This window comes from Sceloporus occidentalis, unplaced genomic scaffold (assembly GCF_023333645.1).
Source record: "Sceloporus occidentalis isolate IW3139 unplaced genomic scaffold, rSceOcc1.0.p SCAF_1, whole genome shotgun sequence".
In the NCBI taxonomy this organism is placed as follows: Eukaryota; Metazoa; Chordata; class Lepidosauria; order Squamata; family Phrynosomatidae; genus Sceloporus; species Sceloporus occidentalis.
The window spans coordinates 209,770,247-209,796,995 of NW_028316981.1; the positions used below are offsets into that span (position 1 = coordinate 209,770,247).

General features: G+C 40.2%; 1 protein-coding gene across 6 annotated transcripts in view; it reads right to left on the minus strand.

Annotated features, from left to right (window-relative positions):
* Positions 1-26,749, minus strand: part of RNF38 (ring finger protein 38) — a 120,908-nt gene that overhangs the window by 24,493 nt on the left and 69,666 nt on the right. The window contains exons 1-2 of one of the 6 annotated variants that reach the window (XM_089488731.1): positions 11,735-11,826; positions 9,112-9,179 (exon numbers count right to left, since the gene is read on the minus strand). In XM_089488731.1, the coding sequence (XP_089344857.1) occupies positions 9,112-9,123 (12 nt within the window). In that variant the 5' untranslated portion in view covers positions 9,124-9,179; positions 11,735-11,826. Of the gene's footprint in view, positions 1-9,111; positions 9,275-11,468; positions 11,637-11,734; positions 11,827-23,614; positions 23,686-26,749 lie in introns of those variants that run through there. The other 5 variants (XM_089488729.1, XM_089488728.1, XM_089488732.1 and 2 more) reach the window with 5 other exon arrangements.

The following is a 26,749-nucleotide window of genomic DNA, read 5'->3' on the forward strand; positions in this document are numbered from 1 at the left end:
ACCGCCCTGATCTATGGAAGGTTGCGGTATATAAATAAAACTTTTATTTTATTATTATTATTTTATAGTTATTAACAAAGTGGATACAGTAATAGGGTTTCATCAGAACAATTGCATTAATAATTAACAAAGCAAAATTTTGATGAGCTTGTTTTTGTTTAAAAATTTCTCTTGTATATTTACAATGCTAATGTCCAGAAGGTGCAACCTTCTCTGAATAAATTAACATGTTGAAGTAGCTTCTAAGAAATGAAACTAGCAACTCCAATATTCTTCCATCTGAATTGCAGTGGTATTTCCATATCAAGGAAGGGAATGAATGAACAATTTCCCACAATACCACCACAAATTCAGTCTCTGAAAAACAGAAATTATTTATATGTATTATGCTATTATTTCTTAGATTGTACACCATGGACAGGTTTACTTTATCTATTTTAATGTTTGTATGTACAGCGCTGTGTAAATCTATAGCGCTATATAAATAAAGCATAATTTCCCATAATTTTCTTCTTTTAAAAAAACTATTTCAAAAAGGCTCAGCAGAAGTAAGAACAGTATAAGTGTTGAGTTCTCCAATTTTTCTAGATACAAGCAGAAGACTGAACATGTAGCAGAGGTACATGTTTTGGGCAGAGGTGAAAAAAGGACAAAGCCCAAAAATGAATTGGGAGCAAAGTTGCACACATTCCAAAAACGATGAGGTGAATACTGAATTAAAACCCCCAATTCAGGGTTAAGTTTTCATCTGGTAAATTTTCAAATGCAACTGAACAATGAAGACTCCTATTTCTGGTTTGAGTGTTGAACTAGAATTCTGGAGATCAAGGTTTGAATCCCTGCGTGGCAATGGAAACACAAGGGGTGAACTTGGGCAAACCACAGTCTCTCAGCTTCAGAGGAAAGCAAAGGCAAACCCAAGAAAAGACCATCAACAACTGTTTCAAGAATGACCAGGTTTTTCTGAACTTAGATTCTGGTTTATAGCTTAGCATATTCTGACACATTTCTAACATTAAGTTTTAATAAACCCACCTCAATTTACATCCTGCTTAATAACATGTTTTGAACTGCTATAACCTAGAAAGGCCAAAAGAGGCTTTTGGAAAGAGAAAAATCACTGTACGCCAAAACTGTTGTGTTCTGGCTTAATTTTGTTTTTTAAAGCTAGAGCTTCTTGGGAGACCAAGCTACTATAAATTACTGAAAATTTCATACCATCTTCCCCTATTCCACAGCATCAAAAATTGCCCTACCTGTGCTTCCTGCATTTCAGCAAGGGCATGAAATATGCGTTGTTTCTATTGTTGCATCTTACAATGGCATTAGATTCTCCCCTCCAAACAAAAAAATAATACACCTTGCTATTTAACCATTTTCATTTTTAAACTGCAAATTTTCAGCCAGTGCTACATATACTCTAGAGTGGTTTTCATTTGTGTTTTACCCATTCCACACATTTCTCAAGACTAGTATGAACAGATTTCTTATTTAAATTAATCTCGAGTTAGCAATAACTTTGTATGTACTCCACCTCAATAACTTTCTTTAAGGATTAATATTCAGAAATATTTCAATCATCACATACTGGAACAAAAATATATTGCCACTTTCCTTTTGCAGCACCTAAATGACTGATGTCATCATATGCCTTATTACTCCTTTAAAAGGAATGATACACGATCAATAGTTAACTGCAACTGGGGAAGCTGTATCCTTATTGCTTCTTTAATAGTAAGAGATACAGTCAATGTACTTACATAACTAGAACAGCTGTGTTCAAATCACTTGTAAGTGAAGTAACTGATTTTTTCTCTACTATTTCATTTTATCATGTCAGTTTTAATCAACTAGTTACCTAAGGCATGCTTATAGGGGTGCAGATCAGCAGCAAGAGCCGCTTCATCTTAATGAAGAAAAACCATAATTAAACCTATTTAACCATCAATAACACACTCAGAAGACAGCCACTAATAAACACCTGGCTACCAAAATGCAGGATACAAAATCTGGTCCAAAATACACTATAAACATCTACACAAAGCATCAACCATGCCATCCTTTGATGGATGGGACTTAGGCATAAAACTTCAGCACCCCAATTTAATTCTGTTGAAAAAGAGCTGGAACATTTGAAAGAATGCATTAAAATGTCCTCTTTTACTACACAAACACATTTAGTTTACTGTACGGTATTTCCAACCTGCTCTGATAATTATTGCAAATTTATTTGAGAAAAAAAGCAGACATTATCATGTAGTTATTGTTCTTAAACAAGTAGAGAAAATAGTTAGAGCTGAAGTGGAAAAGAAATATATGTTTTTAAATGTTTTTAAAATTATTTAAAGTTTTCAGGAACCAAACTTCCTGGGTATTAAATAATCCATTTGAAAATTTATTACTTGGAATATATGTATTACCAATACTACAAATATACTGTATTAACCTTAAAATATTTAATTCAAGAGATCTTAGAGAAAATCTGTAACAAAAAAGTAGATAGTTCCTGCTTTGTCAACTGGAAAATAAATAGTTAATAAGCCATACATGACATCAAATATTACACAGCATCCATCTTACAACAACTTGTCTCTAGCTAGCCTGTTATGCTTATATCATTGATTTCACTTTAATCACACATTTCCTACTTTTTGGATGGGAGACAGCATAAGCCCAACTCTACTTTTAAACAAAATCCAGCAAATATAGCAGGGAAAAAAATACCAGGAGCAGGATAAGAAACAACAGCACCACATTCTCATGTTTCTTTACCACCTATCCTTCCTCCTATTTCTGGAGCAAGAAAAAAACTTGAATACAACTTTTTTCATTTATTTCATAAACCCCCTTGACAGAGACCCAACTATGAAGTACTAACATTACAACTTCTGGGAGCCCACTTTAGATTTGATCAAAGGAAAAAAAAGACACATATACATATGAGAACTGTATACAGAATTCTGTTAACTTTCAAACCCCCCCATTCAAATTTCCATTTCATCCAAGATTTTGATTAAAAAATTATAAACTATTTGGAAGAAACTGGAAAAGGAGATCTGAATGGGGGTATAAAAGAGCTAGCAGCTACATCTAAAACATATGCCTCTATAAGGTGGAATATGTATCTGCAGACTCTGGTTTTACCTTTTTGTCCACCACATGCCTGATTTGCTTTAAGGTTGATTTTTCAAAGCTAACTAGTTAAAACTGTGAGCCACTCAGAAAGCTAAATAGTGTGCACGTTCTTCAGCAATCTTTGGGGACCTGTATTAAAGTTTGCAAAATCACAGTTCTACCAGAAATTACCACTCCTCAAAGAGACATTGTGATAGGAATTTTCTAAAAACTATATCTTACAAACTGATCTAGAATTATTTATTCTAAACTGCAGTTGCTTAGACATATTGGCCTGTTACAGACTGCCAAAATAAAGCTGCTTCGGGTCTCTTTGGAGGTATGCTGTTTAAATGATGCTTGCATCCTAAGAATCCGGAAACTGCACCAAAGCTGCACTCCAGTGCATAGGAATGGAGTGTGGCTTTGGCGTGACCTCCGGACTCTTAGGACCCATGCATCATTTAAATAGCATACTTCCAAAGAGAACCGAAGCAGCTTTATTTTGGCAGTCTGTAACAGGCCATAGACATCTTTAATTGACCAAAAACCAGTTGACATATTTTCCTTCACAGTCAACAAGCTGCACATTAGCACTACTCATAATATCAACAGCTAACACAGTTGAAATCTGTACTGTACAGGGTATTATCAAGTTCTGCTGTACTATACTATACTATTCACAACAACAAACAGCTTTATTTATATACCGCTTCATACTGAACTAACAATGAGCTTTATCGCATTGGCTCCTTCCGTTCTGTTCTGAGCATGGAAGGGAAGGAGCAGGGACGAGTGCGGAACGAGTGGGGGACGGATTTTACCGCACGCACCCGTCCCTCATTCGTTCCGTTCCCCCTCTCTTCCGTTCTTAATCCGTTCCAGAGGGGGAAATTTTTGAGAACTGTTCTGAACAGTTCTCAAAAAGCGTTCCCTCCAGAACGGAATGAGAAGGGAAGAGAGGGGGAACGGAACGAGGGACGGGTGTGTGCGGTAAAATCCGTCCCCCACTCGTTTCCGTTTCTTGCCGGGCCGAGAACCCGGTGCGATAAAGTTCAATGTCTAAGCGGTTTACAACTGTAAGTTAATTGCCCCCAACAATCTGGGTACTCATTTTAGTGACCTTGGAAGGATGCAAGCCTGAGTCAAGCTTGAGCCCTTTCACTGGTATTGAATTCACAACCTTATGGTTTTGAGTGAGTGGCTGCAGTACAGGCATTTAACCACTGCACCACTAGGGCTCATAATTTCTATTCAGCATAGAAATTCATCCGAGATGGTTCACTCACAAAAACAGTTTCAAGACCTTAAAAATGTAAAATATGATTGTAAAAGATACAACATTGACATAAAACCATTTCACAAAGGCTTTATACAAACAATCCCACTGTCTTTTATAGATAAACCAAGCTACCAGGAATGGGGATGATTCTACAACTGTGGAGCCACTACTGAAAAGATCCTGTTCTGGTTCCTGCCAACTGAAGGACCTACCATCGGGGAGTGAAAGGGTAAATTTTTACTACCCCCCACTGATGGTACACTACCCAAAGTGAAATCCCATTGTAAGAAAAAAAAAGGAGGTCCTGCTTTAGGATACTTATGAAATTACAACTTTAAAATCTGTGCTTCCTTATATGAATGGGTGGTCTCTCTCAAGAACTATCTAGACTGCACCTACACTGAAGAACTGATGCAGTTTGCCACCACTTTAACTGCCATGGCTCAATGTTATGGAATTCTGGAATTTGCCATTTTGTCAGATATGCAGCCTTCTGTCAAAGAGTTCTGGCACCAGAACAAGCTACGAATCCCAGGATACCATAGAATGGACTCATGACAGTTAAAGCGGTGTCAAACTGCATTAATTCAGTAGTGTGGCAACAACCCCATTCTCCCAGAATTCCTTGCACACTGGTAGAAGGAAAGGGTAGTTGGAAGGAATGTCAGACGAACACAATAATCAAGGGTCATTGATCGCAGATACAAGCGAAGCTGGTGCTAGTGGCCGGTATGATGTTATGTTAAACAAGCAACTAAAAATTTGGTAAGCAAGCACCATTTCCTCCCATGCTTTGCATGTGCTATGGTATAATCTCAGAAATAGGAAAAAATGTAATCTCAGAATTAAATAAACATTTATACTTTATGATACATAGGATCTCAATTATGGATAGGATTGAGGGATTTGTTTAACAGTAATTTGACTCAGTTGCTTGTTCTCTCTCAGATTGTTTTTATTTGTTGTCCTCCTTAAAATGCTATTAGGAAAGGAATTGCAGCAACACGGACATCTTTTAAAAATCATCAAGCCACTTATTTGAACTGTGTGAAAACTCTAAGAGGGCTAAAAATCCTATTTCCGCATAGTAATTCACACAATTAAACAGAAACAAAAGCTTTCATCAACATTTCACGTGGAGTAATTTTTTTAATAAAACAATGTAAGATTTAAATCAGATTTAAACTTCAATTATACCAACACTGTCTTTTTAAAATAATCTTAATAAAGATGAACTTTCATTTTTCAGATTTCTGAATCCATTTGGAAATATAGAGCTTTTTATATAAAACCACAAAGGATCAGGAAAATATTTGTCTTTTGAAGTAAAGTATTATAAACATGCCATGCATTACTGTAACTAATAATAAACATTTGTAATTGTAGGATGAACTACAGACAGTTGAGACACGTAAAGCAATTTTAAGTGTCAGTAAAGTCAAAAAAGAGAGAACCTGGCCCATAGTTTATTCACACATGGAGTTTAATGAAAATTAAAACATGTTTAATTTTTATGGATTATGCCTTTACTTTTTATCTTCTGGGGAAATCTTGTTCTGTCTAGTTAATTACCAACACATGCTTTTGGAATATCCTGGGAATTTAGAACCGAATTCAATAATCCCACCAATTCAGAAACCTGGTAAATCCACACTTATGAAAATTCCATTGATTCAGTGGATCTACACAATTTACAACCAACAATTGGATTTAGGCCACTGCAAGGGATCTTGTTTAGTGTCCTTAAATCATTCTATATTTCAAAGACATGTGGGGTGGTTTGGATTATACAGTAATCTTAGGCCTGTTACAGACAGCCAAAATAAAGCTGCTTCAAGTCACAGTAGATATGGTGTTTCAATGATGCATGCATCCTAAGAGTCCAGAAGTCGCACCAAAGCCACACTCCAGCCCTAAGGACTGGAGCGTGGCTTTGGTGTGGCTTCTGGACTCTTAGGACGCATGCATCATTAAAACACCATACCTCCACTGTGACTCGAAGCAGCTTTATTTTGGCTGTCTGTAACAGGCCTAAGATTGTATTAAGATGTAAATAAACATGCTTAAATTATTATAGCAACTATTATAAGAAAGTTTCTTCAAGAACAAACTATGCCACCAGAAAGTAAATTAAGATTTATTTTCTTCTTAGTAATTTAAAATCGCCCTGACTATGTTCCTTAGAAATTTTAGAGATGAGGAAACAGGAAACCTGATGACTGGAAGCATCTTTCTGGCAAGACACATTAGATTATCAGCATGACTTCTCTAATTTATAATGCTGTTCTAGATTTCTGCTTGGGCTTGTCTGAGTTATATCAAAGTTAAATTCTCTCCCTAGTAAGAATTAAGCATTACATCACTCTCAACTTTACTCATTCTCCACATACACAGGGCCAGATGTGACTGCTGTGTATTTTACCTACTCATGAAAACAGCAGTATTGGTGGGAAAGTGAAAAGTTTTTTATGAGATACAGCCCTTGTTTCAGATTACTTGCATACTGGAAGAATATGTCATTCTTTAAATAATGTACTCTCTTCCTTATTTCCTGTATATGTCAAGTTGATTGAGGAATATCATATGGGTGAGAATTATCTGATATTTGATTGTTTTGATGTTATACACTGCATTGTTATACAAATAAACTGCTATCCTCTTCCCCTTGGATATAAATGAAGCATACAGGACAGGCAATTAGCAGGACAGGTGTAAATCCATCTGTGAGAAATTGATTCTGAATTTTTAAAAAATCATATATTAAGGTATTATAATCTTGCAGTGTCCTGAGAGGGAGTGAACAGGCAGGCCCAGCTCCATCAGGGCTAGCCTGAAGAAAGAGAGCCCACCCTTCATGATAACTGTCATCCGTAGGCCTGTGAGGGAGTGAACTGGCAGACCCAGCTCCATCAGGGCTAGCCTGAAGAAAGAGAGCCCTCCCTCCAGTCCATCTGCCTTGGACTAGGCCTCAGAGAGAGAGAGAGAGAGAGAGAGAGAGAGAGAGAAGAGAATAACCATTAGACTTCATCCCCTTTCCCATCACCATTCCCTTCTCCCTTTTGTGTCGTGTCTTTTAGATTGTAAGCCTGAGGGGCAGGGAACCATCTAATTAAAAATAATAATTGTAAGCCACTCTGCTAGCCTTTAAGGCTGAAGGGCAGGGTATAAATACCATAAATAAATAAATAAATAAAATGATGTATGGTGCCTGCTTCACATTTGCGGCTTTGACTTTAGCGCCTTTGATTATTCACAGATTTCATTAATATGTTCTCACCAAGAATTTCTAGGTTCTCCAGCGCAACTCTTCTGGAAGTTGACCATAAAATCACACTGAAAGACCCAGAGATTCCTAAAGAAAACAGTTCTCTAGGCATTTGTAGGTCCTCCAGCATGATTCTATGGTCAATGACAGGCAGATGTTGACCACCGAGTTGTGACCACCGAGTTGTGCTGGAAGACCTAGACATTCCTAGAGAGGTGTTCTCTCAGGTAAAAAAAGAGTCTTATTTGTGTTTTTTTACTTTCATATGAGTCCTGCGCCCTTAACCCCAGTGAATGTGGAGGGCCCACTGTATACAACAAAATATACAACCACTACAAGTGTTAGGTACAATTTCCAACATAGGGCTGTATCCAGTGGGTGTGCATGCAGAAAGACGCTCCTACAACCAATTATCTCCTCTCCTCTACAGCAACTCCCACTCCCCAAATCCTCTCTAGAGGGCTGGGGCCTCTTCTGAACAGCATGGACTTTGTCATGAGGTGGGGATTTATAACAAGACAGAACATTGCTCAAACCAGTGAAGAGAAACCTCACTTCAAGCCCCAAAGTAGCTGAGGGGGAGGGTGTCTTGAAAGGGAAAAGACTGGATGCATTAGGATACAACACATCAGTTTCATAACCGTTAAAAAAAATTCTAGATGTTTAAATTTATTAAGCATTCAACATACCCTTCCTTACTCACAAATATGTACATATTTTTGCTTACATGTTTTAGCATGTAGTGTCTGCACTAGCGTTCCAAAATTATTTAGAAGTCCTTCCTGGGTATAGAGATTTGTTTAAATGCAGAATGATATTTACTGAACCAGAAAAAGAATGATTACACCAGGTATCTCACCGTGGCCCATAATCTGCTGTGGAATCCTAGGTCTAACAGTTAGTTCTGGCATGGCAAGAACTAGAGGGGAGAGTGGCTGGAAATTTCATGCACCTAACACTAAGAAGCACCTGCTCCTTCTTGTGTTATAGTATAGAAGCAGTACATGTATTTTCCTACCCAGGAGGGCTTTCTGAGTAGAAAAAGTGTAATGTATGACAGTACTGAGAACTGGTAGGAGAAAGAAACGATAGGTCACAAATGCTGGAAAATATAAAGAATGGTTCATAGAGATGGTATTGGGTAGATGTAGAGGTGGAGATTATAGAACTACACAGTTCATACTGCCACTATTCAGCTGGCAAACCTAACACACACATAAAGTATTGTGGCTTTTTTTCCCCCTTACAAAATGAAGGACACCAGACCCCAGCCTGTATGAAATGCTACCTAGCCTAGAGGACTAACTTTTGAAAAATGATCTAAGTTTTATACCAGTATGCAGTGTGTCTTCAGGAAAACTGGTAAGTATGCAATTAAAGAAATTGTATAGCTTTTCCATAATCCATGTAGACACTGTCATACAATTCCTTACACTCCTGTCACACCGACCTTTCTTTTCATTCTTCACTGAATACTTTTTCCTCTCCCTTCCAATGTTTTCTCTCTGTCCACTCCACCTATTTCAGAAGAACAACACATAAATGTTTTTGCACCTGAACTAGAACTGCTACTAAAAAGGTAGAAGTTCAAATTAGCAAACGTAAATGTTGTATTACAATCTTCACAAAGACGGTTCACTGAATTTAGGTTCTTTACATACTTATCCACAAAGCGCTTGAGAAGAACCGCCAAGATTCCTGATGGAGAAAAATGAGGAGATATCACAGTAAATAGACAAAAATGAGAAAATTCACTGAGATATCCTACATATTTCTACAAAGGACATCCTGCAACGTAGACAAGATTCGACACGGGATCTTAAAAGAAAATACTTTGCCTCCACCTTTGTAAGCAGCAATGAAGACAACAATTCTTGTGTAATTCAATAATATAGTTCATGTTTAAAAACTCTGGTTGGGCACTGGACTCTTGAGGTCAGAATTCAATTCTCTGCTTGGTCATGAAAACCCACAGGGTGATCTTGGTTGAGTCACACACTCTCAACCCCCCAAAAAACAATGATGGTTTTGCCTTAGGGTTACCATAAGACATAAACAATTTGAAGGCACATAACATAGACAAAGTGGCTACTCTCAGTACCCTTTACTTGCTTCTTTTTATGTAATTTTTAATAGGGTTTTTTTTTTTTTTGGGAGGGGGCCAATTTAGGATTTTCAATGATAAACAAGGATGATGGAGTAGTTACCTTTCCAGCAGCCAAGCCTTTAGCTTTTAACAGCATGTGCCTGCCTCTTCAGTGCCTCATTTTGTATACACCAAAGGGACATAAAACATGACAAACCAGACAAAGAAATGGGGCAGACTTGTGGCAATCTACTTCCCCTGCAAATGTATGAACAAATGCTATTAAATTCCTTTGAGTCGACCCCGACTCATGGCAACCCTATGGATGAGACGCTCTCCAAGACTCCCTGTCCTTCACTGCTCTCCTTAGGTCCTGTAGATTCAGGCCTATGAGTCCATCCATCTGACACACGGCCTTCCTCTCTTTCTACTACATTTTCCTAATGATTCATGCCTTCTCGTGATGTGGCCAAAGTATGACAAAGTTTAGTCATCTGTGCCTCCAAGGAGACTTCAGCCTTGATCAATTCTAGGACCCATCGGTTTGTCTTTTTGGCCACCAATGGTATCCTCATGAACAGTACACAAACGATAAAGGGGCTGTGTAAACTCATTGGGTGACCTTGGCCAAGTCACACTCTCTCAACCTCGGGGGAAGGCAATGGCAAACTCACTCTGAAGAAACGTGCCAAGAAAACCCCGTGATAGGTTGGTCTTAGGGTTGCGTCCGAAATGACTTGAAGGCACACAACAACAAGGTTGCGTGGGAGACACAAAGAAAAGACCTAGAAGATGGAAGGCCTTCCCTCCATCTTAAGTGCCACCCCTTTGGCCCTGGAGGGAGAGGAGCAGAGAGGCAGGACTCAGTCCCCTGACCCTTTTGTGTCATGTCTTTTTTTAAGACTGGAAGCCTGAAGGGCTTCTTAGCCCCTGCTCAAAATGGAGGACCTTTTGGGATTCCTCCTGGACAGAGAAGGCTCAAATGGAGGACATGCCTTGGAAAAGGAGGACCTCTGGTCCCCCTGGGTGAAAATGTCATTGTTGTGTACATTACTGTCGTCTCTAATGAGTCTAATCTCTAACCTGGTCAAACTGAATATGTGCTTCTTAGCCCTGCTCAAAATGGAGGACCTTTTGGGATTCCTCCTGGACAGAGAAGGCTCAAATGGAGAGCATGTCCCAGAAAAGAAAGACCTTTGGTCACCCTGGGTACAAAATGCCATTGTTATGCTCTCTAATGAGTCTACCCTGTAACCTGGTCACCCTGGATGTATGCTTCTTGGCCCTGCTCAAAATGGAGGACCTTTTAGGTTTCCTTCTTGGGCCAGAGTCCTCAAATGGAAAAGGAGGGGCCTGTGGTGCAAAATGTCATGACTATGTGCCCTCCTGTCTTCTCCAATGAGTCTAATGTCTAACTTGGTCACCCTGAACGTGCGCTTCTTAGCCCCTGCTCAAAATGGAGGACCCTTTTGGGATTCCTCTTGGGCATGCCCTGGGGAATGAGGAGGACGCCTGGTCGCCCTGAAAGTGAGCTTCTTAGCCCTGCTCAAAATGGAGGACCTTTTGGGATTCCTCCTGAACCAGAAGGCTGAAATGGAGGAGGGCCTTTGTGGCTGGAGAGAGGGGCATAAATACCCATTAGCTAATTCCTAGGGAGACTCCCCTCCTTCCCTCCCAATGGGACGCTTGGGGGAAGCCCCCTTTGCTCGCAGAGGCGGTACCTGGGGGGAGCTGAGGAGGGACTCCCCCGGCTCGAGGGCCAGGCCCGGGGCTTCCACGCCGCCGCCGCCGCCGCCTGCCCCTCCAACCACGGCTTCCGGGACAACAATCAGCGCGACTCCATCCGCCCATATCACGCAGGGAAGGGGGAAAAAACGCCCGACCGCGCGGGATCAACGAGCGCCCGGCCGCACCGCCGTTCTGAGACCCTCTTCCCAACGTCTCTCCATGATTTCCCTTGGCCCCGCCCCTTTCCTCCGCCACCTACCATTCATCCAGCAGGGAAACAGTGACGTCACCTCTATGGACTTCCCAGACTGCCAATGGGCAGCGGCCGAGGCCGCCCGAGGCCCCGCCTCCTTCCCCCTTTCTCTCCTTAGGCACCCGCACTCTTTTCCCTTCACTCCCCCGCCCCCTCCCGCAGCACTCTTCCTTTGTTTTAGCGCTGTTACGCGGAAACCTCCGGAGGGGAGGCTTGCTTTACGTCAACGCGGTGACGTAGGCAGGTCACGACGCGCAGGCGCAGAAAAAAGGATGTTTTGTTTTCTTTTTTTCAAAACAAAGCTCCCTCCTCCTTCCTTCCTCCTTTGCTTCCTTTCTTTCCCTCGCCCCGCCCCTTTTGTGGCGCCTGCGCAGAAGCTCCGAGGCGACCGTTGCGTTTAAAGGGGCCGCAGCTCAGTGTGAGGGGAAGAAAAAAGCTGCCCCACAATGTATTAAAAAAGCAAGAAATGTACATTTCACACACAGAAATTACTGTCACAGACCAAAATAAAATATATGATTTGTCGTTGTGTGTCATTTTTTTTGTATCACTTTATGGGGGTTTCTTGGCAATTTCCCTCAGTAAGGGGTGTGCCACTGCCATCCTCTGAGGCTGAGAGAGTGTGACTTGCTTAAAGCCACCCAATAGGTTTTTATACAGGGATTTGAATACTGGGCTTCAAAGTTGTGTGACCCACCATGGTTTCGTGGTTTGAGTTTTCAACTAGGAGACCAGGATTCGAATCCGGCTCGGCCATGGAAAGCCGCATGTCACACTCTCTCAGCCTCAGAAGGCGGCAATGGCAAACCCTCCCCGAAGAAGGCTGCCAAGAAAACCCCATGATAGGGTCGCCATAAGTCAAAAAATGATGCACAACATCATATAATATGTTTTATTACTACGTATTAAAAAAGCAAGAAATGTACATTATACACACAGGAAAGAGACCGCCTTTGAGGCAAAAATATATTATCACCCTTTATTTACAGTCATACTGCAAATAAAAGATGATACTATATTTTAGCCTCAAAGGTGAGCCCCTGCCAGGTCTCTGTTCTATGTGTAAAATGTACATTTCTTGCTTTTTTACAAATATGTTGTATTAAAACATGAAGGCACACAACAACACTTGACTGGCAGAATGGCAGGATTGCAACCTTGCATTAAAACACAACAACAATAAGTCATCGCTGAATGCTGAAACCACTATACCACACTGGCTAGACAAAACAAACAAGGGTGTGGTGCCATGGTTTCAGAGTTGGACTAAGGTTGCGTCTACACTGTAGAACTCTGCATAACCAGATGTCCTTACTGCAAGGTGGACAAGGCACCACAAAATGTAGGATGTTGTAGGAAACTACAAAATAAAAGTTAAAAACACTGACACAAATATAAATTCATGCTTCTTTGTCATGCTCAAAACAGAAGACAAGAAGCTGAAATGGAGGATGTGTCTTGGAAAAGGAGGACGTCTGGCCACCCTGGTCAAACTGCATTATTTCCAAAGGGTAGATGCACCATAGGAATCTGAAGACCAGGGTTCGAATCCCTGCTCAGCCATGGAAACCCACTGGGTGACCTTGGGTGCATCACACTCTCTCAGCCTCAGGGGAAGGCAATGGCAAACCTCCTCTGAACAAACCTTGTCAAGAAAACCCCATGACAGGATCCCCCGAGGGTTGTCATAAGTCTGACAGGAAGGCACACAACAAGAACAACAAGGCTTACAGGACCTCCACCACAGACTGTCAAACCTTCAGTTCATCCCTCTCAGAGCCACAATATCCTTACTTCCATTTGTGCAAATTTGATGGAGGAAGATTGCCATGGGAGCTGTTTTGATTGAAATCACCTTTACAACAAATCTTAACTGGCTACCTAAAATAAAAGGACAATGAAACCCAGAATTCTGGGAGGAAATCCAATCCTGTTTATCTGTTATATAGTACTTTGATACCACATTTACTAGTTTAGCTCCATCTTTTTTTAATACTTTTGACTGAGTTTTCACAACAAAAACATAAACAAAAACCATAAACTGAGGCAACACCAACCAACGAAACACAGCCCCATTGCTCCCCCTAATGATTAAATACATGACTTCCCAAACCTCCATACATAATACATACATACATCTTTTGTGTAGTTAACTAGTATCCAATACATGTACTCCTTCCCATGTGTTTTACAAGGACATATAGCTATTTCATCCTTTGAAACTCAAAAACTACTTCTATTGTCTTCCCTCCTCTCTTTTTAAGAAATTGAATAGATGGAACCCAGTCCAAATCCAAAATGACTGATATGGGGAAGATAGCATTGGTTGTAAGCCTATTAATTGCAAATATCTCAGTTGGCATTTTATACTGTTAATTAAGTCTGTCTGGAAAACTTAGCAATGCAAGAGCTAGAAGTATTTTTACATTGCTCCCTTTGCTGATGTTCTTCTGTGTTCTTATCAATTAATACAGGTATTTTGTGGGGAAAAGGAGTTATGTTTTTAGACTGATGTTACTCTGCAGACTAAACTATAACCACATTTCTAGATAACACTGCTTATTTGAAGAATACACCTGTAAATGTCATACACATTAATGGTCAGTAGTATGGCATAGTGGTTTGAGTCTTGGATTATGATTCTAGAGACCAGGGTTCGAATTCATGCTCAGCCATGGAAACCCACTGAGTGACGTTGGGCAAATCACACTCTCTCAGCCTCAGGTGAAGGCAATGGCAAACCTCCTCTGAACAAATCATGCCAAGAAAACCAAGTTGGAAATGACTTGAAGGCCAACAACAATGCATTCCCACCAACAAACTAAGGAGGATCCTGTCATTTAGGGAGAAACAACAATTTAGGGGACCTAGCCTAGAGGAGTGATTTGTAGTCACAGATGTGGAGTTTGATAGGAAATAGGGCAAATATCCCAAGATAAGCTATTTCTCAGCTGTAACACAGTCAGCTTATGAATTATTTAAAGTCCCAGTCCTACAAGTAGTGATGGTGGTGCAAAAGCACAAATCCAGGAATTAATAGGAAAGTGACTCATGTTATTTGAGAATATTTCCTTACTGTCCTTCATTATCACAATTTCAAGGCTGTATACAATATTCAATTAAAATTAACAACTTAAAATAAATGCTACAATTCCATATGACATCCAACAAGTCTCAGGAAGTCAGGTATTAAAGTACTTGGCCAAATGTAGAGCCAGTGTTGTGTTGTGGTTTAAGTGTTGGACTGTGACTCTGGAGTTCGAATCCCCGCTCAGCCATGGAAACCCATTGGGTGACCTTGGGCAAGTCACAAACTCTCAGCCTTAGGGAAAAGCGATGACAAAGCTCCTCCGAACAATGTTTTTTTTCAAGACTGTAGCCAAAGCGTACAAAGGTGACACTTCAGGAGTATAACCCCCTTCAGTACAGGCAAATGGCTTAGTTCCCAGACATAGGAAACACAGGGCCCACTCTACGAGGAGTCAAGCTTACTGGTCTTGATCCAGCCCCCCACTGCTTCTAAGCACTGACTGAGGATTTAGGCAAATCCACCTAACACAGAAGCCACAGTGAAACATAGATGGGTGACATACATATGACACCATACCCCAATTCTCTTATGTGACATAAGCCGAAGGCTTTCATGGCCGGCATCCATAGTTTTTGTGGGTTTTTCGGGCTATGTGGCCATGTTCTGGCAGAGTTTCTTTCTCTGCTAGAACATGGCCACATAGACCAAAAAACCCAGAAAAAACTATCTCTTATGTGACAATTCCTGATTTCATATAGAATACACCTGGGAACAAAATGGGACTATGCAGCATTCCACATCACAAGGACCAGGGTGCGGTAACCCAACCCTGCAAACAAGAAAAGAACAACTGCAATACAGTATCTCCCCCACACAACCCACTTGTTCAGGAGGATAGCACAGATGGTATCACCGATGCTCCTTGATGATATATGACTCCCCCCTATATGTACAGCATTACTGAGCACATTTAGCTGGCCTGGATTTGATGTATGATTTTAATCCATATTCTGAAATGTTTTTATTGAAGTTTTATTTATGTATTGCAATTTTTATCCTGTATTTTGTATTTGATATTGCAATTTTTACTTGTATATCGCTATGATCAACACGGAATAGCAGTTTATAAATAAAACTTATTATTATTATTATTATTATCATCATCAAAAGCCATCAGAAATCAGTCTGTAAGTCTTAGAATCATAGAGTTGGAAGAGACCTCAAGGGCCATCCAGTCCAACTCCCTTCTGCCATGCAGGAACTCACAATCAAAGCATCCCCGAAAGATGGCCATCCAACCTCTGTTTAAAGAGGAACGCCATAGCAAATAAAGGGATTTAACCTTACATGGTTTTCCCATATGTGCCGGGGGCGGCGGCGGGCGGAACAGATCCCCCGCATATAGGAAGGGGCCACTGTATTAGTCTACCACCAAATCTCACCTGGACGTCTGACCATAACAACGTGGTAGAACAATAATCAAGTAGCTTTTAGGTGCAAGATGACAATGCTACTGCCATTCTGCAGCCAAAGTACAAACTGATTTAAGCTGATCCATACAAATGGGTCATACAGCAGATCAAGCCAGATATCTTGCTGGAAGCTAAGATGATAAAACTTAGGCTGTTGTATTTTGGACACATCATGAGATGGCACGAATCATTGGAAAAAGCAGTAATGCTAGGAAAGGTGAAAGGAAGTTGGAAGACAGGAAGGCTGCATGCTACATGGATAGACTCTAATAAATGAGTATGAGTTTACAAGAACTAAGCAGAGCAGTAGAGGATGGGGAGTCTTGGAGATGTCTCATCTGCAAGGTCGCCATGGCTCGAGATCGACTCCAACGCAGTTGACAACAACAAACAAAACAGGATTGGAATGTCTTTGTTGAGATAGCTATATCTTTATACTGGGATGGCATTAAGGTATGCTCAACAAAAGGTGAGAAACCAACCAGTTTATTATTTGAGGGAACCACAGTATTTTGCAATTATTCTAGCACAAATATCCCATCCTTACAACAAATACAGTATCCCCCTACATATTCCATGCTCACCAGCTTATTTTGAAAGTTTGCAAAGTTCAAGAGCAGAAGAGAAGGAAGCTTGTTTCCATTTGCTGTGCTCTGATAAATTTCACACGCTGAACTGCATTTTCAAAGCTCAACCTAATCAGCAGTTTTTATATGGCATATATGCAGTGCATATGCAAAAGAAGAGTAGTTGGGCTTGCCCTTTCAAACTGTATAAATAAATCTATATGGAAAACTGAGGCAGATTAAGAATAGTGAAGAATAACTCTAACAGACACTGGGGGAAGTTGCAAGGAGGTGGATGGAGGGCAAAGGAAGTTACCTATTTTGACCTACATGACTGAAATCTCCTTCAGCGAGATTGTTTTTCTCTTTGGATTCTAACTGAATGAAATTCTATATAATTGGTACATGCCAAACTGAGCCCTCAAATGTTGCAGCAATCAGAGCCTTTCAATACGCTGCTGAACTTAATCCCCAAATAACCTATGTTTTAGGAGCCTTCTCCATCCTGGCATCTCCCCAGATGTGTGCAGACTACAACTCCCATTATTATTAACCAGTACTGCTAAATGGGCATATTTGCTGGGAATGATGGGAATTGAAGACCAACATATCCAGACAGCACCATGTTGGGGCAGCAATATAAATATATTTCACTCTAGTTCCCTGGGACATTAAAATAATATACTTCCATGAAAAAAACCAGCTTGTTGTTTGTACACAAGCAAGCCCAAGTTACACTGGCAATTATTATAAATTTGAAAAAACTGAGTATTTTATGTAACTGTTGAAACATGCCACAAAAAGCATATCTCATAATAGCAACCAGCAGTAGAGCAGAGAGCAAGCCAAAAATACCAGTGTAGCAGCCTGGCTTTTGCTGGCATCTGTAACAGAACATGGCATTATCTAATGCTGCTGTCAGTCACCATGGGAACCACAAGCATCTATATTAGTTCAGGTAGAAAGAAGTTGTAGTGAACAGCATGAACTGGGAAAGACCAGAAGCTGATCTGAGCACAGCAGACAGCAGACATAGCTGAATTGTGACAATGGTACGAAAAAGTCAGGGAAGATGACTCCTTGACCAAACATCATTGCAGTGAGTTTGAGTGCTGTTTTATTTTTCTCCTCGTGACTTTAACAAAGTGATTATCCATAATTATTTGGGGCATTTCCAGATGCTGGAGATTTTCCAGATGTGTGTGTGAACATGCCCACACATGCAAGCAAGTACAAACACATATGCACACAGAATTATATCTCCCCAACAAGCACATTCATTGGCAGGGAACTGCTACTTATCAGTGCCAAACTGCTAGCAATCCCCAGTTCTTCCTCTATCAAGAGCAAATTATGGGATTATATATATTATATTATATTGCATTTATACTATCAGAAGCATCTACTAATTACTGTTGGTCACATCAAGGGCATAAAACTTTTGTGCTTTCCACAGTTCCAGTAGTGCACTAATATAAACATTTAACAAAACATTTTAGAAAATATACATGCATGCAGAAGCTGTTTCTGACCCCTATGTTTACAGGAGGAGTGGAATAACTGCTGAATTTAGCTGACCTTAGTTAAATGGGATGCTAAAACTGGACAATGAACAAAGGCCTTAATAAAAAGTCCTACAATCACAGGTAATTTGAAAACAAAATCTTAGCTTGCTTGCTCCCTGTCAAATGTGTGGTAAAAGATTCAAGATGGCAAAGTATGGAAACTAAAAATATTGTCATCCGTCACCGTGCCCCTTTGCTGCTGCCCCTTCTCCATATCTGCTGAGCATATCTCCTGAGGGAAAGAAAGGTAAGCAATGTGTTCTCCCAAGAGAACAGCCCCAGAGAAAACTACGTAGCTAGTCACAAAACACTGTCTAATGCAAGGGGAGCTCGCTTTCTGTTTTTTTGGGGAAAGGAACACTTTCAAGTTCAGTAAGACATCTGAGAGAGAGCCAAATAATAATTTGCTCCAAAGGAAGAAGCAGCTTGACAGACATGGAAAAATATAGAGAATTTGCCTGTATTCATCCGACATTTGAAGAAAGCACTGCTGAAGGTTTTCTGATGTAAAGTTTTATGCCTGTGGTTGTCTGACTTTTTACCTTTAAAAAGGGCCCACCTTACAACACACAAACCTGTTCACCACAGAATTCCTTGATACAAGAGATTTTCTGGGGTATATTTTAAACTGTATTTTCGAGGAAATTGTAATAGTTAGATTTTCCATACCATGGATCAAACATTGATCAGAACGGAGACTGCAGTCAAGAAATCCGAAGCAGATAAGGAATGGGAATGGCAGTTATGAAAAGAACTAGACAAAATCCCGAAGAGTAAAGATATACAGCTGAACACTAAAGTCAGAATTGTCCTAGCCACTGTATTTACCCATCACCATGTACGGACATGAGAGTTGGAGAGTGAAGAAAGACGATGGGAAGGAAATTAACTCATTTGAGATGTGATGCTGGAGAAGAGTGTTGAGGATACCATGGACACTAAGAACACAAACAAATGGGTTCGAGAGCAGATCAAGCCCGAAATCTCTCTGGAAGCCAGGATGACTAATTTGAGGCTGTCATACTTTGGTCACATCATGAGAAGGCACGACTAATAGGAAAAGACAATGATGTTGGGGAAGGTAGCGGGCAGTAGAAAGAGAGGAAGACCACATGTCAGATGGACAGACAACCAGGGAGACCACAGGTCTGTGCCTACACATCCTGAGCAGAGAGATAGAGGATAGGGGGCTTCAAGAGATCTCATTCACAGGGTTGCCATGAGCTGAGGTCGACTCAAAGTCAGCTAACAACAAAGAATAAAAGCTCAAGTGACATAGGGATTTAGCCAGATCTTTCAGGCCTCAATGCTTCTCAACATGAATTGAGAGTATACCCAAGCTGAAACATATTTCATGTTCCCTCAAATATATTTGTGTTTTAGATATAACAATGGCTGTATATCCTCTTTCATGTGGGATACATCCCCACACACTCTGAATAGATTTCTTCCTTACAATCATTTTTTAGAAGTTGCTTCATTGTCTTTATCAAAGCATTTCACGGCTATTCTCATTAGAGGGGAACATTCAAGAAGTTTATTGTAATTTAGAAATTTGCAGTTAAAACTCTACAAGTAACTATATCTATGGACTATGAGAGGCTGAAGAGTTTTGCATACAACCTTTAAGCCTTGTATTATGCAACTGCAAAGCATGAAATTTAGTTGTTCTAAAAGATACATTATTATTAATGTTAGATAGCAAAAACCAAACTTTTACAGAAGATGATATTATGCTGATTTTAACAGCAGCTGAATGTTCCTTTGAGGGGAACATTTGTTGTTGCTGCTGTGTGCCTTCAAGCCAGTGAAATAATTGAATACCAGTGTTTTCATTTACAGTGCCCAAGTAACTTTGTGGCAATACTAGTTCAGCTATGCTCTGTACTGAAATGTCAGAAAACATAAGTGAAGATACGCATTGCAAGAAGTTATTGTTATTAGGAGAAAACAGCTAGTTTTCCAAGCCTTCTGTTATAGACGCTCAAGTATTCTACTCTCCCACTGCAAGATTTGACAGGATGGAGTACATTAAAACAGCTTCATAAGAAAAAAAAAATCACACCTAAATCCATTTGTAAATTAATCTCCTTCATCACAGGCTGTAGTTTCAGGAATCATCATACATCAGAAGAATGCAAGAAATAATCCTGTCTGATTATTTGAAGCCTGATTGCAAGATTTCCTAAATCACATTACCTCCTCTTCAAAGTAATGTAAGTGAATCAAATCCATGTATTTTAAGACTTAAGTACTCTGAATATTTAGAATTCCCCCCCCCCCCAAACCTAACTCCCTCCAGGCATTTGCGTCTATGCTTATCAATACTGACCAGCAAGGTTGATAGTCAGGGATGATGGGAACTGTAGTCCAAACTTCCCTGCCCTGGTTGTGTGTGGCAGACTGACAATGCTACTGTTACTTCAGTTTCCAAATAGTGCTCTACTCTTGACAGCCAAGCCGAAAACAGATGGCCCTAAAGAGGCAGCATCATGCCGCCCATTTGTGCACTGAATTGGGGCTGCAGCAACCACACATCGTGGTCCTGATTTGGCCTTTTCCTAGCGCAAAAAAGGAGTGGCAGAAAGCCGCTCCTTATTGCTCTGGGGAAAGGGCACCCCTTTTGCCACCATCACAGTTCTTTTCCACACCTGTGTTGTATGGTGTCTGGTCACTTCATCACAGGATCGTTCCCATGCTGACTGCCATCTGGTTGGGTGGGCAGTGTGAGGATGGATTTGGGGTGGAGTCGGGTGTGCGCCCAGCTAAGATGGCTCCCTGCTTATCTCCCTCCTAAGGAACAAGGGAAGGGTTTCATCTGAGGCCCTGTGAGCCAGGGGTTCCTCATCCCTGATATAGGTCTTTCTTACCAAATCAGTAGCATCCACATACATACAACACACTGTGTGCTCTATCAGTGACAAAGTTAGTAAGGTCATGTAACTGGAGTGGAAGCAAAGCAAAGATTATTCCTCTCAAGTATTTATCTCTGTGTTTTACAGCACATTGTATTTTCTGCTTCACAAGAAACGCATTTCAGCCTGTTATGAGACAATCTTCCAGAACAGATGACCAAAGCTCACAGACCCTAATCGGTTCTCAATCTATAGTCTGTGGTGACCTCTTTCCATACCCACGATGTGCTATGTGTGAACAGGGTGTATGACGCACTTTCTCAAAGGACAATGCAAGGCCACTTTCACTAACGGGAAGAACAATGTTACCTTGCCTACCCTCTTAACAGGAAAAAAAAAAGATGAACTAATGCAGTATCAGCACATTTCAACATGAAGCAAAAAAGGTGCAACTCAGAAGCATCACTGTTCTCAAGTACAAAGTCATTTTTATTAAGCATTTATACTGCACCTGATTATTCAAGGATGCTATACAACCATCTTTTTAAAAATCCTAACAGCCACCATACAGGAGAGCTCTTTCCCACCACTTTATAGCTGTGAAACTGAGACAGAGAAAGAAATATGTCTCAAGATCAAGCCCACCTGCATCTATTACTGAACTGAAATTGAAACCCAGGTGCAAATTAGACTACAGGAACCAAATCTACGTTGGATGATATTATACATTTCTGGAACCTGAGAGTGCTTTCCCCCTGACCTTCAGAAGAGCTGGAAAAGAACAAATATAGCTGCTGCATACTCTTAAAAATCTAGAGCTCAGGAGCAACTATTTCCTCCCTCTCCCAAAATGGCTAGGTGGCATAAGTGTCAAAAATCTTCTCCATAGCCTCCAAGTGACAAACCTTTCTCCTTCACCATGTGTTTTACAGATACTCCACAGAGATTCTGGAAAGCAACTCCCATCTCTCTTAGCTTAAAAAGCCAAATCTGAGAAGTAGAACGAACCGTCTCTTGGAGGAAAAACAAAAACAAAGGAAACATGCCCACATGATCCTTCCTTCTTCTTCTCAGACACAGTGAATAGCCTTAGAGGCAAAGCGTTTTCTTTTATGATGAACCTTTTAAATAGCCTGTGAAGGCTTTCTCCCTTTCTGCAAAACACAGGAAGCCCATGAAAATGATTCCTACAGTTCGAGTAGTGTGCAATGAGGATAAAAGCCCATTTAATATATGCCGCCGACCTATGTGGGTGGCTATTTGCAATTTGTGCATGAAAGAGAAGTTCCACATCACATGTACTTTAAGCCAACCACTTCCCACATGGTTTGGGTGCATTTTCCCCATAACTGGGGTGTTGTGCTGGTACAGTTAAAACCCACACAAGCCATATGGAAAGTGGCTTATCACATGGAGTTGTATCCAAGAGGTTACATTGTAACCACCTACTCATGTGATTTCTGTGTTTCAAATGCACCAAATCGAAGTTTAGGGAGAAAAGGGGAACAAAATCTACTGGTGACGCATAAGGGAAAAGATAGCCTATTAGGCCTGAAATCCATACACTGCAACCTCAGGATTTAGAATACTTCTAATGTTGTTTTCATTATTTATTTAAATGTTGTTTACTGTGAGAATGAGCAAGGAGTTGCACATGACGCTGAAGCCCTATTGTCAGACAGCTGTTACGAGCTAGACGTTTGCTTATTCAGAATGAAAGTAGCAATTTCCAGGAAGGTCGGTTAAGTTCTCAATACTAGTCCTGAACTGTTTCAATTAGCCCACAAAACAGCAGTATATACCATTGCTCATAGTCATTTGCCAGTTGAAAATCAAGCGAAAGCTTTGAAACACCTTTAACATGTGCACAGCCTGGGAGAAGAATTTCCATGCATACAAATTAAGTGTTTTTATTTATATCACCAGCATAAATATCTTCATCTGTTTGCATCTCTCTAAACATACAATTTTTTATTTTTTAAAAAAACACCACACCTTCCTTTGTGAATAGCTTCAGGCTTGAATCACAGGGAAGACTTAGTAAAGAAACTGACTGGATTTCTCCCCCTCAACACTCCTTCATGTTTTACAAGTCAGAGGTACCTCAACTGTACCACTGTACTCTGGGAGGAGAAGGAAATAAATTCTTTATGCCTGAATGATCCATCACAGATCATGTAATCATCTGCAAGCATGCACCAATAGTCCTTTCTTAGGAAAAACAACATCCATAGTTTTATAAACAAAAACATGTTCTGAACTGCAACTTCATCATAAGGTAAATACTGTACGTAGTTTTGCTATAGAAATTCATTTAAACTGGGTTTACCATTACAGCAGACTGACGTTTAAATAAATGATATTTTATTTGATATTAATGATATTAATTTCCATTACCTTGTCACTGTCATCAGTACAGATGTGGTCTTGATGGATCAACTGGCACTGGAAGGAAGCACCAATGCCACCTGCAAGGAAAGTGAGGAGAAAATTAGTATGTTTGAAAACACAAACAATTATAACCAAGCCTAACCACCATGTTTCCTACCTTTAATTATAATTCTAGGACAGGTGGCTGACATTTCTTCACAAAGTGACAAAACACCTTCTACAATTTAACAATTTGCACTTGTTCCCGGACTTAATATTAGCACTTCCAGCAAGATACACAAATACAAGTCAAGAGAAACTGTAGTAACTCTGATCAGTGCTTTCTGCATTTAATTTTCTTCTGACCTCACTGCTTGCAGCCCTATCTCCAAGCATGTGTACTGTGTGCGTATAAACCTGAAATTCTAGATAAACAATTCATACATGTGATGAAGGGAGCTGTAGGCCACAAGAGCACATGTCATAAGACATGTGTTAGCCTTTAAGATACCACACAGGACTCTTGATTGTTTTTCCTGCAAAAGACTATCAGAATTACTTCTTGGGGAAACTACAGTGCAAAGAAAATGGTGCAAAATTGCGGAAGTGTCTGCTTCCAAACATTGCTTAGCTATGAAGGTTCACTGGATACTCATAAGCATGTGCCTGTCTCTCTGTGTGTTCAAAACACACCCTCGTATGGGGCTGACAAACCAGCTTCTTAGAGGAGAGAGTAAAAATGTCAACAAATAATGAATAGAGAGGAAGACAAGAGACACTTCTTGTGAGCATCTCCAAACTGCTTTGAATGTTTTAACATTAGTAGATATTTCATTTCGCACTGTCAATCTCAATGTACTTATTTAGCACAGAAAGAGCCAAAAAGTGAAGCAATTCTGCTATTTTTCTTTCTGAAGCTTTCTGATAAAGTCAATTCTTGTATTTCCTATTTGTCACTTTCTAAGGAGTTTTTGCAGTAAAGTTCACTCTCCCCACACTCCACTTCCTACCCCTCTCTTTCTGTGCTACGTGTGTTTTATGTGTAACGAAAAATGTTAAAATTTTCCTTAAAGGAAACTACTACATTCTTAATGTATACTATATAAAATAATGTAAAAATCTAGCATCCGTTTTAACAAGAGATACATTAAAGCTAATTACCGTAAGTCCAAATCACACTACAGAAATAATCCAGTCTGAGAATGCTTTAACTTCCCTGGCTCAGTGTTAGGGAATCCTGGGAATTGTAGTTTATTGTCACACCAGAGCTCTCTGACAGAGAAGGGTAAATGTCTCACTAAACTACAACTCCTAGAATTCCCTAGCATTGATCCAGGGCAGTTAAAACAGTCTCAAACTGGACTATTTTTGCTGTGTGTTTTGGACCATTGTTAGTAAAACAGGATAGCTGAACTGATTTTAATGTGTTTTCTTGTGTGTGTGTTAAACTTTTATTTTTAAAAATATAATGTATACTTTCTGAAATGGAACGGTCCAAGATCACTTTTACACAAAATCAGCCCCAAACAAATAGTACTAGGATCTATACCAGTGATGGCGAATGTATGGCACACGTGCCAGAGGTGGCACGCAGAGCCCTCTCTGTGGGCACATCTGCTGTCGTCCCAACACAGAGTTTGCCAGAGTTTGTTACTAGAAAGCCAGAGGGACACGGCACTTTGCAGTAAATAAGTGGGGTTAGGGTTGCAGTTTGGGCACTCGGCCTCTAAAAGGTTCACCATCACTGCTCTATACTAAAAAGTAAAGCATGCCATGTGATAGAATAATAGTTGATTTTGGGTGTGTGTTCTTCTTAATTTTTTAATTAGTTTCAATCAGATGTTTTAAAGAGGGAAAACAGTGTTGAGCTCAAAGAGAGAGACCTTCAATTCATTCCTCCATCCATACATTAAAATGCCACTGTAGTCCCTCAACCTAAAGTATAGCCTGTGAAAGATTCCACTGCAATCCCTGCCAGTCCCATTATGCCACAGGAATTCTCTTGGATTAGACTTTCATCCCTTTCTCCTTCCCTCGTTCTCCTCCCTCACAACCTCCCTTCCTTTTCCTCCCTGATCAGCATGAAGTATGGAAAACACAGTGTTCTGGTATGAAGCCACTACTCTGCGTTCAGTAAAAACATGTCAAGCCCTACCCAATACTTGGCCTCTGGATGCTGTTTGTCCATGGACTACAGCCAGTTCACATCACTTGCAGCCTGAGTCACCACACTAGCATACTCACTGGTTTCACCACAGCTACTGGGAAGCACTTCTTGTCATGGCTGCACAAAATATAAACAATGAGCTGCTTCAGGCAAGCCCAAGAACTTGCAAACATGGGGGGGGGGGGTCCTTGTTTCATTTCCATTACCTTACTCTCATGCAATACCACAAGCCTTTTTTACAGCCGTTTCACAGTAAAAAGAAAAAGAAAGAAAGAAAAGATAGTGTAAAGCACAACACAGAGAACAACAATTTAAGAAACATCAGTCCAAAGCCTCGTCGAGAATGGCGAGCAAAATTTCCACATCTTCACCATTTTGCAAAAGGTGGGGCTCCATGTTTTAGATATATAAATGTTTAGGGTTTTCAAAACATAATATTTTACAATACATTTTCACATGCAAGCTACACATTAAATGCTTATTTTCTTTCCACATTAAATGCTTATTTTCCAACTTGATTCTGAGTTTGTTGTTATGTGCCTACAAGCAGTTTCCAACTTATGGCGACCCAATGGCGAACTTATCACGGGGTTTACTTGGCAAATTTTCTTTGGAGGAGGTTTACCATTGTCTTCCTCTGAGGTGGAGAGAGTTTGACTTGCCCAAAGTCACCCAGTGGGTTTACATGGCCAAGCTGGGATACAAACCCTGGTCTTCAGAGCCATAGTTCACTAATCAAACCACCCTGGCTTGTAGAATTATTATAAAACAGATTTTCAGTGGTATATATGCAATTGCAATCAGGCCTTAGACCAGTTAACTTTTTAGGGCATCCCCTTACCAAATTGTGAATTTCAAAACTAATAATCTTGAACAATCTCAATTTTACTTTATTTTTTCTCTTAATCCTCCAGATTTTATTGACTAGCAGCTCTTAACAGCCAGATAGCCAATAGTGAAGGGAGACAGGAGCTGCAATCTAGCAGCTCCTGGAG